General features: G+C 40.2%; 2 protein-coding genes across 3 annotated transcripts; one reads left to right on the top strand and one right to left on the bottom strand.

The window, feature by feature from the left end:
* Positions 1-599: 599 nt before the first annotated feature.
* On the bottom strand, positions 600-10,542 carry TYW5 (tRNA-yW synthesizing protein 5). The gene is made up of 8 exons (XM_072875085.1): positions 10,232-10,542; positions 9,073-9,227; positions 5,935-6,004; positions 4,998-5,042; positions 4,321-4,458; positions 3,320-3,407; positions 2,668-2,784; positions 600-910 (listed from the first exon to the last, which is right to left on the bottom strand). Exons 1-8 carry the CDS (start codon positions 10,361-10,363, stop codon positions 654-656), a joined length of 1,002 nt encoding a protein of 333 aa, XP_072731186.1. The 5' UTR covers positions 10,364-10,542; the 3' UTR covers positions 600-653.
* A 38-nt stretch (positions 10,543-10,580) lies between these two features.
* Positions 10,581-17,578, top strand: MAIP1 (matrix AAA peptidase interacting protein 1). Of its 2 annotated transcripts, none has more exons than XM_072875088.1 (5): positions 10,581-10,988; positions 12,389-12,460; positions 14,243-14,369; positions 15,396-15,439; positions 17,158-17,578. In XM_072875088.1, the coding sequence occupies exons 1-5, from the start codon at positions 10,671-10,673 to the stop codon at positions 17,212-17,214; spliced, it is 618 nt and encodes a 205-aa protein (XP_072731189.1). In that variant the 5' UTR covers positions 10,581-10,670; the 3' UTR covers positions 17,215-17,578. The 2 variants fall into 2 exon arrangements, with proteins under 2 accessions (XP_072731189.1, XP_072731188.1); XM_072875087.1 differs by lacking the exon at positions 15,396-15,439 and adding an exon at positions 15,184-15,334 and having other exon boundaries at positions 10,631-10,988.
* Positions 17,579-17,859: the final 281 nt, after the last annotated feature.

Here is a 17,859-nt window from a genome sequence, read left to right as displayed (position 1 = left end):
GGTTTACTGCACAATACCTCATTCAGCTAGGAAAGGGGTAAATCATTTACCTTGCGGTCAAGCTGCTACACAATTCTAAGCTTAACCTTGCATGATTAGATTTTGCTTTTTTCCCCATGCCCGCTCTCAGTTTCACCACAAGGGGGAGCAGAAACTCCCCACACTTACTACCAGACTATTACTCAAAAAGAAACCATGACCGTTACAACCACCACCACCAATGGCTTTCTTGGACCTCCTCAGAAACTACTATGGCTTTCCTGAACTTTAGTAAATGAGGCAGCATTCAGGAAGACGTGCAGTTACTGCTAAGCATACATGCTGTCAGCCCAGCCCAGATACCAAAACTTTTGCTCAGAAAAATTTAAGTAGAACATTCCAAAAAAGTAAAGTTGTAAGTGAAGGCACTGCAAATGTATGCCTCGTTGTAGAAGAGAGTCCATCTCCAGATCAAGCAGACCGTGCACTCACTGCACATGAAGAAAAACAAGAAAAAAAAAAATCTACAAGATAAACATTCATCTATAACAAAGTTTATCAACATAGCTTTTATTAGTCTTACAGAAAGTGTATGTATGTACATATGGACAGTTGCCATATTAACATACAATTTTCTACTTTCATAGGAGCTTGCTGAATTACAATGTGTTATTTTATCCATAATCATTCCTATAGGCTTTTTCTTGGATGCGTAACACCATTCTCCGAGCATAAAAATCCCTATATTCCTCAGGTAGTTCTTCAAGTGTTTTCAAGGCCCTGTCCAAGATCTGTATAGCTCTAGAGGCTGCCGTGGGATCTTTATTTCCGTAAGTGTCACTCTTATCATAGGACTCAGCAGGAAGGTGCTTCCAAAAGACATTCAGTGCCACTCCAAATTCCTCAGAGGTTACATTGTGGAACCACAAAGCTGTAGAAAGAAGAATGTCTAAAATGAAAATTACTATCTGAAACTTCCACATGACTCATAACAAGTGTCAGAATTGCCACTAAATCTAGTTGAGGAAAAGCCTCAACTGCTGTATTTTTTGTTTATTTATAAACATTCATCCCTGAATATATCGCATTGTACCAAATTTAAGAAGTTCCTCAAGACGTTTACGTCGATCCATAACTTCACACAAAAGTAACAATTGCTGAAGTATAAAGAGATCTTCAAATGTAAGCAAACGATAAGCACGTGTAGGATGAAAATAAGACATCTTCCTTCTTCACCTCACTCATCTCTACTCTGAATGCAGATATCTATTTTCATAGATTAGTCCCTAACCTTGCACAGATTGTCCAAGCATTAATGTAAACCACCAGCGTCAGCCAGGCCACCCATGCAAATTGCTTATCTTTTCATAGTAAAGTCATGAGGCTTTTCAATTGAATCATGGCTGTGGTAAGGAAGCAAAGACATTTTTGCCTCATTGAGTACATTTTAAAAATAAGTTTAATACAGTATATTTACCCTATTTCAATTTTAAGCCAAAAGACTGAATGCCATGCTTATTGCAGCTTAGTTGCTTGTATGTGCTGAAGACACGGAAAAGCTTATTCTGAGAAATGAACAAGAAGTTTCTTTCAGGTTAGGAAGAGGGGCTGCTTCTACCTTCTCCATAATAACCACACACATTTCTCAAAAAACATCTCGTTTTTTTCAGTGGTATGCATTCCAGAATGCTGACAAAGCTAGCACCATTCTCTGGACTCAAAAATCCCTATACTTCCCAGTCATTCTTAAGAGTGCCAAATGTGTCTTAAGTTTGGAACAGCACACCTACTGGCAAAGACAAAGTAGCATCTGTACTCCATAGAACAAAACAGAAATTATGTATGCTGACATTAGCAACACTGTGACATACTTTTCACTAACTGTAACCAAAAGTTTCTTTAGAAAGAAACACAAGCAGTAAGTTCAAAATTAAGTAACGACTCCAAGGCTAAGAATCTACTTTAACACTTCCTAAAAACCTACTGCCTTCTTGTTTACTGGCCTGTTTATATTGCCCAGATAATATGAAAAGCAACAGAATAAGTATCTGCCACAGGCTCATGATGAGTTAAAATAAAAAATTAGTAACAAGTAGGAATAGTTCAATAGGATTAATTCAAATGCCTTTCCCTGATCACCAGAATTGTCATCTCAGCCCAGGAGGCAGCTTTATATTTTCTGCTTGTGCAGAAAAATGATTAGGACTTGTCTTTCCATTCCCCAAAGGTGATGATAGATTTCTAGAAGGTCCAATAACTCTACCATCCATAATTCTCATCAAATCACGTGCCTCAGTTCTTAAGTACCAGAGCTACAGAAGAACAGAAATGGTATTTCACTCAAATTCTGTCATTAGAAAACTCAGGTCACTGAAGTAATTTCAGATTTCACGAGTTGATTTTATAGTGCTAATCTATTAAGACACAAATTCAGAAGCATATAGTGTAATCTTGAGGGAAGGTAAGATTTGTAGGTAGATATAATAATACCTTTCATTAGGCTAATTAGTACAGTTGGAAGAAGTAGACAAATTTTGCCAATGTCTTTAGACGCTCCTACTTGTAACACAGAAATGCTTTAGTAACCTCTGACCATCCCTAGAAATGAGAAATTGCAAACAAAACTGTTTAAAAACACAACTATTGTGTTTTTAAGGAACTATTTTTCAGGAACTATTTGTTACTTACCTGGAATAAATAACACATCTCCTGCTTCCAGAAAACATTGATAGCGCTTGGCTTTCACAAAAAGGGGATATTTCTCTAAGTCTGGGTTATCCACATCCAGGACCTCTGACTTAGTACCTAGGAAAGTTTTCAGAAGTAATGAATAAACGTTCCTACTCTTCCAACAGTAACAAAACATTATTGCATTGCTGGAAATGGCAGTTCTTGAATCAAATTTAATACTGGTTTATTGTTCTGTAACTCTTCTAAAAACCAGGCAAACCTGATGGCACTCCTCATTTACTGAAGAGACATGTTCTCCTGTCATCTATATTTCTCCTGTAACTGCAACCTTATTGACACTAAAAGACACTTTCCCTGACATCTAAAACACCATTTTGAATCCAGACAGAACACTGTACTCCTCCACAGTTAGGTGCTGAAAACAGAACCAGGCAAAGCTGCTGTGCTCCTTTGCAAATTCCCTAACCTGCCCCACTAAAATGCTTAGCTTTGACTAAAGCAAACAGGATCAAAGTTAAGAGCCCAAATGACTTCTTTTACATCAAGCTGTCTGTTAGTGATTTTTTTTCTACAGTGCAGCACTTGTGAGCTGGAAAGGCAACTACAATCACCAAACTCTGAACTAGATATATATATATGACATGCATACCTGATAAATACAAATACAGTGCATCTTGAGGACTATACAAAACAACTCGTTTTTTCCCTGTTACTTGGATTAAGAAGTTATCCATTACCTGGAATAAGCATAGTAAGAGAGATGTCAGCCAAGAGTTAAGAATGAATACATAGCCTGCAACTAATCTAAAATATCATCAGCTTAAAAGAGGGAATTATTAAAACCTTCGTATGTTAAGAATTAGCTAAAAGAGCTTCCACATATAGTTAATCTAAAAAACTCAAGAATGTGAGTTACTTTATACCCTTAGCTGCACATTCTTGACAAATAGTTTATCTGGAAATACAATATTGCTTTCCAACAACTTTGTTTTTTTCCTTAAATAGGAATCAAGTTCTTCCACCTTAAAACACAAAGACATACCATACTTTAGGCATATAAACCAGCAACATGTAATACAAAATGTATTTGGGATTCCTTTTCTTTTTCAGTGTTACTCCTACCTCATTTTGCTGACTTTCTATTGATAAAGGATTCTTTTTCCTAATTATAATATAAAAAAATATTTTTCTTATAAATACATTTATTCAGAATTACACTGGACAATGTTAGAAGACAATCTTATTTGGCATCTACTGCATTGCAGCAACAGACCACCACAATCATTGTACAATTACCAACAATCTGGCCAATAGAATAAAAAAATGAAGGTAATCTTGAAGATGAAAATGTTGAAAGTTACTGTGTTTCAGATTTTTAACTGAAACTCAAAACAGTAAAAAAAAGGAAAAAAAAATCAAACATCATTTAATCTTACAAGTATGGAATTAGACATAAAAACAGTAAGATATTATGCCCACATAATACATCTATTTAAAATTCACTGTACTGCTGAATGTGATTCATTTCACTATTTCAAAATATGTGAAGTTTGTCATCATTAACTGATCTTTGTCAGAGATTTGCACCTTAATATCTCAACTCCATAATGCCATCTGCAACATGTTATGCTAAACACATGTACTACCTACATCATAATGTGTCCATAACTGTAATCCAGCTGAGCTGATGCGGAAGACACTAGAGAAAAACTGTTCCTTCTCAAAATACTCTGGAATCTGAACATCTTCTGCCAAAATAGGAAACTGCTTTCTGATATCCGCAATATCCTGAAACAAAAAGGACATAACTCTTAGAGAATAATATCTTAGAGAACCATATATAGCACATTAAAATAAGGGAGCACTTCACTATCATTTCCCATCATATGAAACACGAGGCTAGAACTTCAGCATTGGCAAATAGCTGAAAATTGCAATGCTTTTTAGTGGTCACCCTTTCAGCATCGACTTGGTCAATGATATTAATAAGAACAGCCAGAGAGCTGCTTTGAATCATGTCTGCTAGAAATCACACTGAAGAAGCAAGAGATCATCAGAAATCCTTTTATATTAGTTTACAACAAAAGCTAAAGAATGGGAGGTGAGGAGTGTACTCTTCAGTGATCAGCTAAGCTCTCGTATAACAGCAACTATTTTAGATACTTAGGTTTAAATATTCTGACCTAAATCCACTCAGATTCACAGGCCAAGTGACCATAAACAAGTTGTATGCCTGTACTACACAGCCAGCGGATGACAACAGGCTTTTTAAAATATCCCTAAACTGTGACTTTACAATATAAGAACTGTAATCTCAAGTAACTCACCTTCCTAGCATCTTCCCCCACTGATCGCAAATAGTACTTTTCATCCTGAAGAGAACACAAAAAAGAGAATTGTTTTGGTTTTTTAATAAGAATTACAAACACACTTAAACAAAGAGCCTGTATTTTCTCATTAATCTAATGCAGGGCTCATTAAAATATGGTACAAATAAACGGCATTTACAAATTCAGCTACTTTGTTATACTGCCTTTACTCTACTGCTCCCTGCTGTTCATCTCAAGAAATGGGAAAAATACATTGAGAGTAGAAGAGTAAGGGGGGGGGGGGGATACTTGTCAACTGCTTCAGCATTGCTGTTACTGAACAGATTCAAAGCAAATGCAGATTATGATTTAAGTTCTTCAGAACGCTGATGCAGGAAGCTATTTCAATTGGCTTCAAAACAGCATCCTATGTAGCATAAAAGGTGAAAAGCACATCTGCATCCAAAAATGTTTGCTTCCTAATCATAGTGATCTGACAGATCCCTAGTTTGAACACTGCTACGTAAAGATAGCTACATATTTGCTACTCACAAATTATGTTACAATAAATCTGTATTTGTATTTTGATGGCAGATGTAATCAAACTCTAAAATATCTTCACGACATGTTCTTGCAAAACACGTACATGATACAGTTATTATTCTAAAGCAATGTTTGATTTCTAAATTTTATGCTGGAATTTTTGCTCATGTAAGCAGTTTTTGTTAACAGAAACAGGACGACTGAAGTTAACTGCACTGTACACATACAAAACAAGTTCCGAGAAAAATTATTTCTCCCCACATTTTTTCCCCTGGCTCCAAGCCACACAAAACAGTTAAATCTAAGACCAAGTGCTTTACTGGAGTAAGACTTCAAATTGCAATTCATCATTTTCCCCTCCATATACTGGCAAAATAACTGACAGAAGAAACTGTGACACTAAGGAAATTACCTCAGAAAGAAAGTACTCCTTGTGTTTGACTTCAGCTGCTCTTCGTACAAATACATCAAAAGGCAGAGTTCTGAAATACAAATATTTAAATTTATGCAATGAATCAATGTAGCAACACATGGTCTAAATGCCAGGTTTAAAATCATACGCTCTCTTACCATATCTAGTATAACTGAAGATGTAATATGCTGCTTTTTTTTTTTTTTTTAACATGGTGACTAATCAGTGTTTGCAGCAGATGTTTGAAGCGTTCTACCAAGATAGAAATCCTACACTTACAAACCTCTCTGCTTTACTAAATTGATCCAATGTATATCCAAACAGAACCATGTAATTGCTGAGGCTGGAAGGCACCTCTGGAGATCCTCCAGTCCAACCCCTTGCCAAGAGCAGGGTCAACTACAGCAGATTGCCCAGGACGGCATCCAGTTGGGTTTTGCGTATGTCCGAGGACGGAGACTCCATAACCTCTCTGGGTAACCTGTTCCATTGTTTGACCACCTTTGCTGTAAAAGGGGGGGAGGGAGGGTGTCTTTAAATAGTAACAGAATTTCCTGTATTTCAACTTGTGCCCATTGCCTCTTGTCTTGTCACCATGAACCACTGAGGAGTATCCGGCTCCATCTTCTTTACTCCCTCCATCAGCTATTTATATACTTCAATAAGATCCCCTCTTGAGCTTAAGATGTACGAATGGTTTGAGTCACAGTGCAAGAAATTTCTTCACAGTCAAATTAGACTCAAACTCTGGCCAATGCCTGACAATACTTGCTTAGACTATTTCTCTAACAGTGTGTCATTTTTAGGCTTGTTTACTGTACTTTTTTATAAATTTGCAGAAAAGCTCAGCATCAAGAAAACTACTACATAGGTGATATACTACTACTAGGTGATATACATATGTTTGTATCTATGCATTTTCTGCTATGAATTTATGCATGAAAACAGATACCTGTCTTCATTTGTAGATCTATAAAACTTATTTCAGTTATCTGATTTTTTTTAAATATATGCTACCTCAGCTAAGCAAAACACAGGAATCTTGCTATTTTCAAGTGTTTCTTTACAGTTTTTATTGAATTCATTAAACACAACTTCAGAAGATTCAAAAAGAATCACTGTGCATTAGAGCCTGTCCTTCTGAACTCAATAAAAGTGTTACATATTTATTTAAATAATGGGAGCTTTTCATAAGGATTACAGATTTTGGCATCAGTTGATAGCTGAATGGCAAACCAAGCACAAGTAGTAATAGGACATGTATTCATTGTTATGAATATTATGTTATGAATTCAATGTTATGGTTCATTCAACTCACCATCTCACATTAAGTGTCACTGGATAACGAATATATTGCATGTAAACATCAAATTTCAGAGCAACCACCAAGTACCCAGGGTTAAGAAGAAACTATCCTCAAGCAAAATTTTTCGTGATCCTGTTATCCCTTCTATCAGAATGTGACCTGCATCTGACAGTACTTAAGACCACTTCTCTAAACTTTTTAGGCTTGTTTGTAATAGTCAAATATAACAAGCACTGAAGTCAATGGAAAACCAAACAAACAAAAACCAACCCTCTGACTTCAGTTGAACCATTATATCATGCCCATTTACATTTTCTACTGAAGAAAGTGAGAGCATAGCTCCACGACAGCTTAAACTGGTGCACACTGATGCTGCCACAGCTCCACCCTTGCTGTCTACCCTAATCATCCCATCTCCTCCCTTACGCTAGCATTGGCACTCATCTGACCTCATGGTGAACCTGCTAGCAAAGCTAAAACAGCAGAAAAACATTCAGATTTCTGCAGCACATCACAACGTGGCTGAATGAGTTCCAGAACCAACACAAAGACAGGGTAGGAGCATGCAACTTAAAACAGGACTGCAGTACTACTCACGTGCATCAGTTTAAAATCATGGAACTGCATGTTAAGTCCTCAGTGTTTCTATTCTTTTAGTTCTACTTATTCTCCCTTCATATTAGAATGAGGGGCTTGCTGTAGAAAGGGTCAAAGCTTCCTGAATTTCAAGGGAAGTAGGTGAAAGTCCTAACACCTGCTATAAGTAAGCACCATCAGAGCACCTCCATATGGCTGTCTACAAACCTGCTAAAACTAGCATGCCGGATCAACTGTATGTGAAATCATAGTAAGAAGTATTTAAGAAGAAACAAAATAGAGCAGGGAAAAGGAAATATGAAGATAAGGCAAAGTCATTCAAGTATGACCTAATTTCAAAGATTCAAAAGTTCATTATGTAGTGAGCAGAACATAGCATGATTATAAGATGTTTTTTCCCCTGAACAACAGACTCCACTCAGAGAGACTTACAGCTTGTTTACACTTACAGCATATGCTTCTGCCTTCTTAAAAGTTTAACAGACTGAACACATCTTGTTCCCACTTAGGGAAAACAAACGACAACTAAAATAAAGGCATTTATCCTTGAAGAGCAACACAATGACTGAGATTAGATGAACTCTGATGAAATGTTTTGGCAGCTACATGAGAAGAACTTCAGAGGAGATCAAGAGTTTATGTGACCCACATCAAGATTAAAGAGCTGGTGAAACATGTGGTATCCAGGAGTTTGAACATTCTGAGAACTGCACATGCTAACTTTGAAAGGAGCTTGGTTTTAATTAGTAACATCCCTCTAGAGTGGAATAGCATGCCTGCCACATGCCAGCATTCAAAGAGGTTCAGACACATGGTGAGTCAGAAACCAGCACTATTCAGTAACATTGAAAACGCACCATATAATTAGGACAAAATAGCCTATCATCTAGTATCAAGGCGTTTTTAGTTTGTTTTTTTTATTAATGCCAGCAAATGCCAGGCTCAAATTTCCTACAGGAGTGCTCTGTCAAAATACCTTTAAACACTTCTTCACGCCATCACTTTTAAGGCCCTGTTTGGCCCCTCCTTTCACCCTCTAAGTATTTATTCAGGGTGTTGAGATACTTGTGGAATGAAAAGAAGAGGGGGAAATCAAGGACAGCGCTTTGATACGTAATTTAAAGTTTTCACAAAGTATCTTCATATTCTCACCCTCAGCTTCAAAGAGATGCCCTGTATGTCTGAAAGTTACAAACACATGCCTTGAAAATACAAGAGGCCTTGGAATGAAGTACCTATACACAAAGTTCTTACTGAGGAAATCCATCTGTGGCACCGCAGAAACATGAATCTTTACTTCTTTAGATCCTTCGGCTTGGCTCAAGTAATCTACTGTCCATTTGGTTGTGCAAGTGCCCAGTTCCATTCCTTTCAGCACTACTGGCTTTCTCTAAGGAACAAAAAAAAATTCAATAGTGAAATGATCGTAGCATCCAGTGGAAAAAAAACAGAATTAGTTTTTCAAACGAAGTACATGCAAACAAGTCAGTTGAATACTGGGACCCACTACACAAAGTCACAACTGATCTGCTCACAAATGAACAAGGCGAATCAGAATGCTGAATGTTGAAACAAAATGCAGTAAATCGTGGGACTGTTTCTCTGTTTAGTATATCCTCTTTGCTAGCAGGATAAGGAAGAATACGGAGATGCAAAGACAATTTTAATGCTCGCTTTGTGCTGGGGCCACTGAGGAATCTAGCCAGGCTAAGGAATAGCTTTAGTCATTCTAGCCAGAGCTTAGCAGAAAGCAGACAAAAGCCTATACAATTAAGGTGTAGACTGTGAGCTATGGTAGTGCTATATGTTCTCATGAAAGAAGCTCTTTCCACCTATATTAAGGCTCCTTGCTGCTGACAACCACAAACAGGTTTGATCCAGCGCACACAAAAAAATCAGTAGAAAGACACTTTTGCTTTGAATCGGGACCTTGGAGAAAAAAAGGAAGGAGCGATGACAAAGCAGCAAAACCAGCAATCGCACTTTTTTTAACCACTGTCAAAGCAAATTAACTCACAGAGAGATCAGCTCTCAGAGCTTTCCAGCAGCCGAGAAGAGAATTGCCTGCAGAAGCTCCCTGCTCCTAAGCTCACATTCAGTTTAACGGATGACGATACCTTTTACGAAGCACATACAGCCCAAACCCGCGGTTTGTCAGCACTAGCTCTGCCAGGCGAGGAGGTGCCGCAGGAAGCCTTCCGTCTGCCCTTGTCTCCCCGTACAGTCCCAGCCCGCTCCAGCGGGGGCCGCGCTCACAACACCCGGCCCGCGCGAAGCCGGCTCGGGCAGCTGCCCCGGGCCCGCCGCCACCGCTGAAGCCCACCCTGCCCCGCGGCACTGCGGAGCGACTCGGGGCCGCTTGGGTGTGCCGAGGCGAGAGCAGCAGAGCCCTACCCGCGGGTAGATGTCTCGCAGGAACCGCTCCCGCGTCACCCCGACCAGCCGCGCCACCGGCACGGCTGGCTGCTCCCGCCGCTCCATGGCCGCTTCCGCGCCGGTGACCCGCGTCCGTTCCCGCCGCTCCATGGCCGCTTCCGCGCCGGTGACCCGCGTCCGTTCCCGCCGCTCCCCCCGGAAAGAAGAGCTCGCGCGGAAACGTTCCCCGCGTCCCCCCGCGAGGCAAGGGCCGGGCCACCCGCGGATTCCTCCCTTCTCCGGGAGCGGGGGCCCTAGGGAAAACTGCGCGCTTCTCTGAGCCAGCGCGATCCGGAACCGCCGGTCACCCGGACCTCCACGGCCTCCGAAGGACGCCCCGCCGCGGGGGAACCGGCGGCGGCGGCTCTGTTTCCCGCGGAGCGGGCGCCGCGACGGACGGGGCGGGGCAGCGGGCATCATGGCGCTGCGCGCGGCTCCGGGCCGCGGCTGCTGGCTGGCGCGCGCGCTCGCGGCGCCGGGGGCAGCCCGGGTCCCGCCGCCGCCCGCCGCCGCCTCGGCCCTGCCGCTGGCCCGGCTCCGGCCGCTCCGGCCCGCCGCGCGGTTCGCCAGCACCGCCGGGCAGGGGCCCGAGGCCGAGGGTCCGCAGCGGCGGGTGGTGGTGGTGAGGATCACCAGCCCCTTCGCCTGGCTGCGCACCCGCTTCTATTACCTCCTCATCCGCCTCTACTTCGACCAGGAGTTCAGCATCGAGGAGTTCACGCGGGGGGCCAAGCAGGTGAGCGCCGAGCGGGCGGCGGGGCTCGGTCCCCCGGCCTGGTGCGGTGCCTCAGGGAGAGGAGAAGGGCCTGGCCGCCTGCCTGAGGGGAGGGTGCCCGAGCCGGGCTGGCTGCGCCCCGGCCCGCGGCGGCCCCTCGGAGCGGCCCCGCTGAGCGGCCCCGCTGAGGCTTCCGAGGGGGCTGCCCTGGCGGGTTTAATTTCACGTCGTAGCGCCTGCGTTCGCTCGGTTCTCAAACTCCTGTGTGAAATAGATGGAGTTCCCCGCTTTTGGCTCCAAGTACCTCACTTCTGGAGGAAGTGAGAATAACCGGAGGTGCGCTCTTCCTCAGACTTCTCTTGTTTTCTTTTCCCATATTCCAGAATTAAAATGAGCTGGTTTAGCCATCCCCAAAGCAGTGTGAAGGAAGGTGCTTCCAGATGTTTTAGAGACTTTAAGGGGAAATGTATCTCCTCTTAGCTGGTTTTCCTAAAATGACAAAGCTTAGGCTGGCATAGAGCTGGTGCATGAATTTGTTTCTCCAAATTTATAAGCCCAATAAGCTTTGTCAGCAAAATGTGTGGAAGACGTAGTGTCAAAGCTAATCATGTAAAAATTACAGTTACCTGCTGTGAAACTTCAGTTATTATATTTAATTTAAACAGAAAAACCCAACCCAAAACAACACACTGGGTGGTAGGGGACAGAATGTTAAAATGCTTAAGATCAATTCAAGAGACAAAAAAACCCCTACACCAAATTAGTTGCCGTGCATGCAGAACCACCTGTTTTACCTTGCCCTGCTTTTTTTGTTTGCTTTGAATTGCCATAGAGTCCTAAACAGTCTGTCAGCATTTCACAGGTACACTATTTGAATATGTAGAGGCTTTATTCTGTGTAACTATACCTGCAAAATTGAGGGGAAAAAGGGAGTTGAGTTTCCTGAAGTTTAGAGATTAAACCAGATTTCTAAATAAATTTTATAAACTGGAGCTTCTGTTTTGACGGAAACCAGGAGATGAGCTGGGAAGAGAGGAAGGGGAACAAAATATTTACAGGGAAAGACATGGACTGTTTGAATTATAAAAAAGAGAATAAAACTAACTTACATAGATTACTATAATGCCTTTCTTTTTTTTTTAGTAAGCTGTGTGTTCACTTGCCTGTTGTCAAAAGGTTTGATGCTTTAAATAAGAGACTGAAAATAAACCTTATGTTTTTATCAGTTCATGGAATCACTTTTTTAATGCTGGAGGGCTTCCATTTCAATGGTGATATACTCTGCAAACATTGAAATCTTAAATCATGGAATATTTGGGTAGCTTGTTGCATAATGATGGATTTGTCTGAAAAATAAGCCAATCTAGTGTTATTTGTTCATGTATTTCTCTCTCTCTCTCTCTTTTTTTTTTTTTTGGTAGGCCTTTTCTGTTGTTTCAAAGCTGCTGTCTCAGCGTAAACTTGACCTGCTGGATGAACTTGTATCAGCAGAGGTAAATGCTTTCCATCTCTTATTCTGGCAATTGATTTTCCATTATGAAACCACATGCGTTCAGCCTGTCATTATCTACAAATACTGGCAGTTTGGTTTAATTTGGGAAAAACAGCATAATGCAGAACAGAGCAATTTTTTGTCCTGCAGCTTTTTTACGTTTAATTTCAAGGCATGAAACTTAATTAAAAGTTACTGTATTTAAAAAAATATATATATTCTTGCCCTTTAGCATGAGGACCAATTGCCAGAAGGATTGCTGGTGTACCGGAAAGGATTGAAAGGTGGTGGGTTCTGGATGGCAGGCGGAATTGTATACCTCTGTTGGTGTAGGCAGATAGCTGATGCTTTCGGTCTGTGCACCAGAATTCTGATGAAGAAAGGAACTGGTTTGTGCTCATCCCTGCTGCACTAATACATTCCCACCCCCAAGCAGATCATACAGCCAATTACTGGTTTCGGCTAGAAGGCCTCAGTCTTGTGTCATGGTCTCAGGGATATGGCTGACCTGGCTAGTTAAACATCAGTGCTGCATGTTCTGTGTTTTTATGAGTTTTTAATTGCTGAAGTTGTCTTGGCCTTCCCAGGGGACGGAGGTAGCAGATGCATCAGAGTCAAGTGGAGGAGATACTTCAGGTCTATGTCTGCCATCTTACTGGCTGTCAGCTTGGCCTGCCCTATTGCCACCCATGCCTTTGCAGCAAAAGTATTGATGCTGTTCTAGTGCATCCCCACGGGACAATCTTGTCTCCTCTCTCTGAGCAGAGATAGCAATAAAATGTGAGTTTGTTTCTTACAGTTGTTTTGAAAGAGCATCTCCTCTTTCTCTGCTCATCTTAAATTCTTCAGGTGATCGGGTTAACATTGATCCAGAGACCTCATGTAACCAGAGCAGGTAGTGGATGAGGCTGTGATACCACACTACTTCGCTGTTGCTTTGGCCAGTGAATTTTATACCGGCAAAATGTACTAGAAACCAATGTCTTCTAGTGAAGATTGCCTCTTGCTTCCATGTGACCTCTGGATTTGTTTGTTACTCAAAAATGGCAATTCAAGTTAGGCTAAAAACTGAGTATGAGTTAAAAATAAGTGCTGCAGAGCTTCATCCTTCCTTGCGATGTGTCTTTCTCATGTGGTGTTTGAGGTGATGCCTCTGCTCAGTTCGTGCACCATACCCTTTTTCTACTTAACTGTAGGTCTTAGGACACTCAAATACTATGGATATGAATGCAGTACGGAACTGAAGTCCCACAGCAATGATTTTTCAGTCTTTTCTGATTTGCAGGTGTTTAAACTTTTTCTAATGGGAATGTGGATCACAAAATGACAAAGATAAACTTAGTGGTAATAGAACTGATTTTCAAAGAAATTTGTGAAAGATAACTAAGAAATAATTTAATCAAAAGCCAAGGAATATACACATAGCAAGAAATCAGCAGTGAGAAGGCAGACTGTAAGTATGATTGTGGAAGCAAGCTTAACTGGTATTTTCTGGGCTTACATGCCTTGCTTTGCAACTTCTGTTTTGACAGTACCTTTTCTAAACATTTTAAAAACATTTTAAAAAATACTTTTGTTTTCATTGGTTTGAGCATTAAATGGATCTCCTTTAACATTGCTGAATTAGGTTTTGGGAGCACCCAAACTTCCCAGTGCTTTTTGACTTCTGCTGTTTTATATCTTATACAAATGTTGTAGCAATATAGCTCATTTTATTAACTGCAGTAGAAAAGATTGTTACTTCAATTTCCTAATGAAAAACTGACAGTTTTTCTGAATTTAGGTACTTCAGGTGCTGAAGGAAAAGATTTCTTTGCTCCCTGACAACCACAGGGATGCTTTAGCAGCTGACATTGATGCAATCATGTACACGACAGAAGGAGATGTTCGCATTTACTATGATGATGATGGTATGTTTAGAATTCTAAAACATTTCAGCAATGGGCAGTCTTATTTCCTGGTTTTGCTACTAAGCAGGCATTCTCCTTACAGATCCTTAGCATCTTCTTAGCAATCTCAAACCATTCAAAACCAATTATTCTACTATATGCAGCAAGCTGTTGCTTCAGCAATGAAAATATATCTTCCAAGAAGAATAGTGAAGGCTGGATAATGAAGTAAATTTTGCTGTCTTCACTTGTATTCTACTTTCATGGAATATACTTTGTTCTAGGACTTCTTGATTATTTTTTTTAAGCTAGTGATGAGCTCAGACAAGTTTTTCTTTTGGTTAAATACCAGAATTATGTGCTCAGTTCACTATCAGACACAGTTGTGATGGTTTATAGTCTAACCATGGGTCTTCCAATCAGCATTTCAAATTGTCAGACCCAGTGAGCTTTTTTCCTGTTTTGGGGGATAGGGAGTTTTTTTCTCGTAGTTTGCTCCTGAGTTTCAACTACTCTACATACTTTCATAGTATCAGTAGTCGGTTTTGGACCTTGTGGTAACCAGCTTTTCTTCATACAGTTTGATTATGTATGATGTCATGCAACACCCCTGATACAATACATACCTTTCTACAGAGTGTATTTTTACTGTTGCTAAACAGCATGAATATGGCTTTAAATAGATTTATTGTTCATTATTCTATCATGCATCCTTTATGGCTAAAGTCAGCTGCCCTTCCAGCATCTCACTAGAATATATGCTAGATAGCAAATAGGAGTCTTTGGCCAATGAGAAAAATGAGATCTACCTTACGCTTTGATTTATTTCCAACAGGAAGGAAGTTTGTTAGTATTCTGATGCGTTTCTGGTATCTGAATGGTGCTAACCTACCTGATGAAGTACCAGGTGAAACCAAAGTTTTCCAGATCGTGTTTGGAGATGAAAGCACAAAAGAAAAAAGACATCTTTTAACAGCAAACTATGAGTAAGTTTACTTGTCCTTTTTTTTTTTCTTCATGTACATGGGCTGGCTCTGTGGAAAGCAGTTTGGGAACTGAAAGCATTCACACATTCACCAGTGCAGAACTTGGTATGTTTTAATTTACCTTGATTCTAATCTCAGTTCTCATCCAGCTTTCCAGTTTTTATTCTATGGCCAAATTTTTTAAATACCCTCTTAAAGTCATTATGTTATTACGTCGCTTCTGAGTTGAGATTAATGGGAATTCTTTCTCTGTCAGGAAGAGCAATAGTTGAAGCATTGAATGAGGTTTCTGATCCTTTCCTATACTGCTGCAGCTTTCAGGAAATAGGCCAGTATCAGTCCTTGTTTCCCATTGTAGCACACCTAACAGCAGTGCAGTCAAGCCAAGCAGTCAAGTGTGGTGCTGCTGACTTGTTACTTCCCGCACAAAAGTCAGAACAGCAATTATCTGAAAAAGTAGCTCATGAAAGAGGAAATTTTTTAGCCAAATGCTTTCTGTGGAAAGGCAGAACAAAGCAGGCATCACTTGGCGTTCAGAGAATTCATGCCACTCTGATCCAAGCCCTCAAAGCACATGTTAGATAGATGGATTTTCATAGAAATGCTTGTAATGTCTGTATTAGTGTACTGATCTTGGAGCAGTGCAGAAAGATCTGCACAGTTTGCAAAATGTACTGAAAATAATATTCTCAGAAGTTGGAAAAAGTGAGAATTTTTGTGAGAGAAATGCAATATAATCAATGCAATAATTTCTACACCCGTGTTTGAAATGGAGAGACTAAGGGGTCTAGGTGATCAGGAGCTCTGAAACAAAGGAAACACTCTGAGGACACCAGTGCTTTTTTGCCTGCATGGATTTTTGTGGATCCATCCCTTAGCTGAATTCAGCATCTTTTTTAGAGTTGGAGGCTTCTGAGGCTCCATTAACCTCAAGAGCCTCCCCTTAAAGCCCTAAATATCCCTTCCTAATCCCCAGCAGAGAGATCTTTGCAAGTATGCATTCCTTCTGCTATTTACAGTGCTAACCTAAACTCAAATTGGCAAAGATACTACAGGCCTGAAGTATTTGGGTGTCTGGAGAAGACAGTTTCCAGGAATGGATTTGCATGTAATTGCAAAGCAATGAGACTATACTGCTCTTGTCCACAATATGCATGCTACTTGGGAGCATGAATATTCAGCTTGAAGCTCAGCCTTGTCTTTAGATGACAAGCAGTCAGAACTGACATGCTCAGGGAGGAAGGCATTAATGACTACAAAAGGAAGAGGAAGATTCTTTGAAAATAGGGATGGACATTTTCATTTTCCTATCAACAACTGCAGAATTGTCTTTCAGGGAGATTCAGTACTACTGTTAGCTTCATCTTTGATGTATTTCTGAAAATATATTACTTTTTAAAGTAAGTTCAGTAAAAATGAAAACTTTCAGGTACAATGTGTAGCATGTGGTTTCCCTTTACACTGCAGTTACCATCCCATTAAATGAAACCCTTTATTTAGAGATGAAGATCTGCCAAGAAGCTATATTCATAGTTACTGCTATGAAAACTGAATGCTTTCTTGATATCAGGATCTTTACTGTTGCTACTTGATCCTGTCTGAGGGGTTTGAACCAAAACGCTCTGAAGTCAGTGGACTTTGTTTCTTACTGTAGAATTAATTTTGATCTTCCATTTTGGGGCATAAGCATCAGAGTCTAAGGTGCTTTTACAGGAATAACTTTGAAGTAAAATATTTCTTCATGGTTTCTTGCTGGTGTTAGTAGCTCTTTAAGGATCACGTAAATTTTAACAACTCTTCACTTACTGTCTTCCCTTTTCCAGGTTCCAGAGGGAATTTACAGAAGGAGCAAAACCAGACTGGACAATTACACGGATTGAGCATCCAAGGCTATTAGAATAAATGCCTTCTACAGTCTTTTTATGTACCATTGTAAATGTTCTCATGTAACAAATATCAGGCTTTTTTTGTCTCTTTTTTTTCTTTTCCCCCCTTCCTGCCTTCTTCAAAAGAGGGATGAATTTTGTATGTTTGATTTTCCAAAATTGTTTCTGAAACTCGCACTATGCTGCAGTATTACAATAAAGCCTTTTCCCTGGAACAGGCTAGTACAAGTTTAATTAGTACTAATGCTCATCCAAGGCATTTACACAGCGCAGTTTCCCACAAGCTGGTATTACGGGTATGTCATCTTACATTCTGAGAAGAAATGGTACTACTTGAAGATAAACAACACTTTCATGACTGGTAGCCCTTCTGAGTTATTTTCATATCTTTCTTTTTTCCCTAGGGACTGTACAGTATAAAACTGAATAATATGCAAGATGAAATAGAGGTAGATGGACTTCTTAAATTGTCTAGCCTCAGCAGTTCATTTTGAGGTAATCTTGCTTTTGAATATATTTGAGATTAAGGAAGTTAGAGCCATTATCAGTATTTGGTACAGGATTGGAGTAAGAAAAAACTTTTAGCATTGCACTGGGAAAATGGATCAAAGATGTATCTGTGTGTATATATATATATAC

This window comes from Ciconia boyciana, chromosome 10, assembly GCF_034638445.1.
Source record: "Ciconia boyciana chromosome 10, ASM3463844v1, whole genome shotgun sequence".
Classification (NCBI taxonomy): Eukaryota; Metazoa; Chordata; class Aves; order Ciconiiformes; family Ciconiidae; genus Ciconia; species Ciconia boyciana.
The sequence above is the reverse complement of the archived record's forward strand: the minus strand, read 5'-3'. Positions and strand labels throughout refer to the sequence as shown.

Bases quoted from the DNA above. Each gene is read 5' to 3' on its own strand.
- TYW5 (XM_072875085.1), bottom strand. From the start codon at position 10,363: ATGGAGCGGCGGGAACGGACGCGGGTCACCGGCGCGGAAGCGGCCATG. The intron at 9,228-10,231 runs GTAGGGCTCTGC...TTTGTTCCTTAG, and splicing joins TGCGAGACATCTACCCGCGG to AGAAAGCCAGTAGTGCTGAA. The intron at 6,005-9,072 runs GTACTTCATTCC...TTTGTATTTCAG, and splicing joins AGTAAGAACTTTGTGTATAG to AACTCTGCCTTTTGATGTAT.
- MAIP1 (XM_072875087.1), top strand. From the start codon at position 10,671: ATGGCGCTGCGCGCGGCTCCGGGCCGCGGCTGCTGGCTGGCGCGCGCG. The intron at 12,461-14,242 runs GTAAATGCTTTC...TTCTGAATTTAG, and splicing joins ATGAACTTGTATCAGCAGAG to GTACTTCAGGTGCTGAAGGA. The intron at 15,335-17,157 runs GTAAGTTTACTT...TCCCTTTTCCAG, and splicing joins CTTTTAACAGCAAACTATGA to GTTCCAGAGGGAATTTACAG.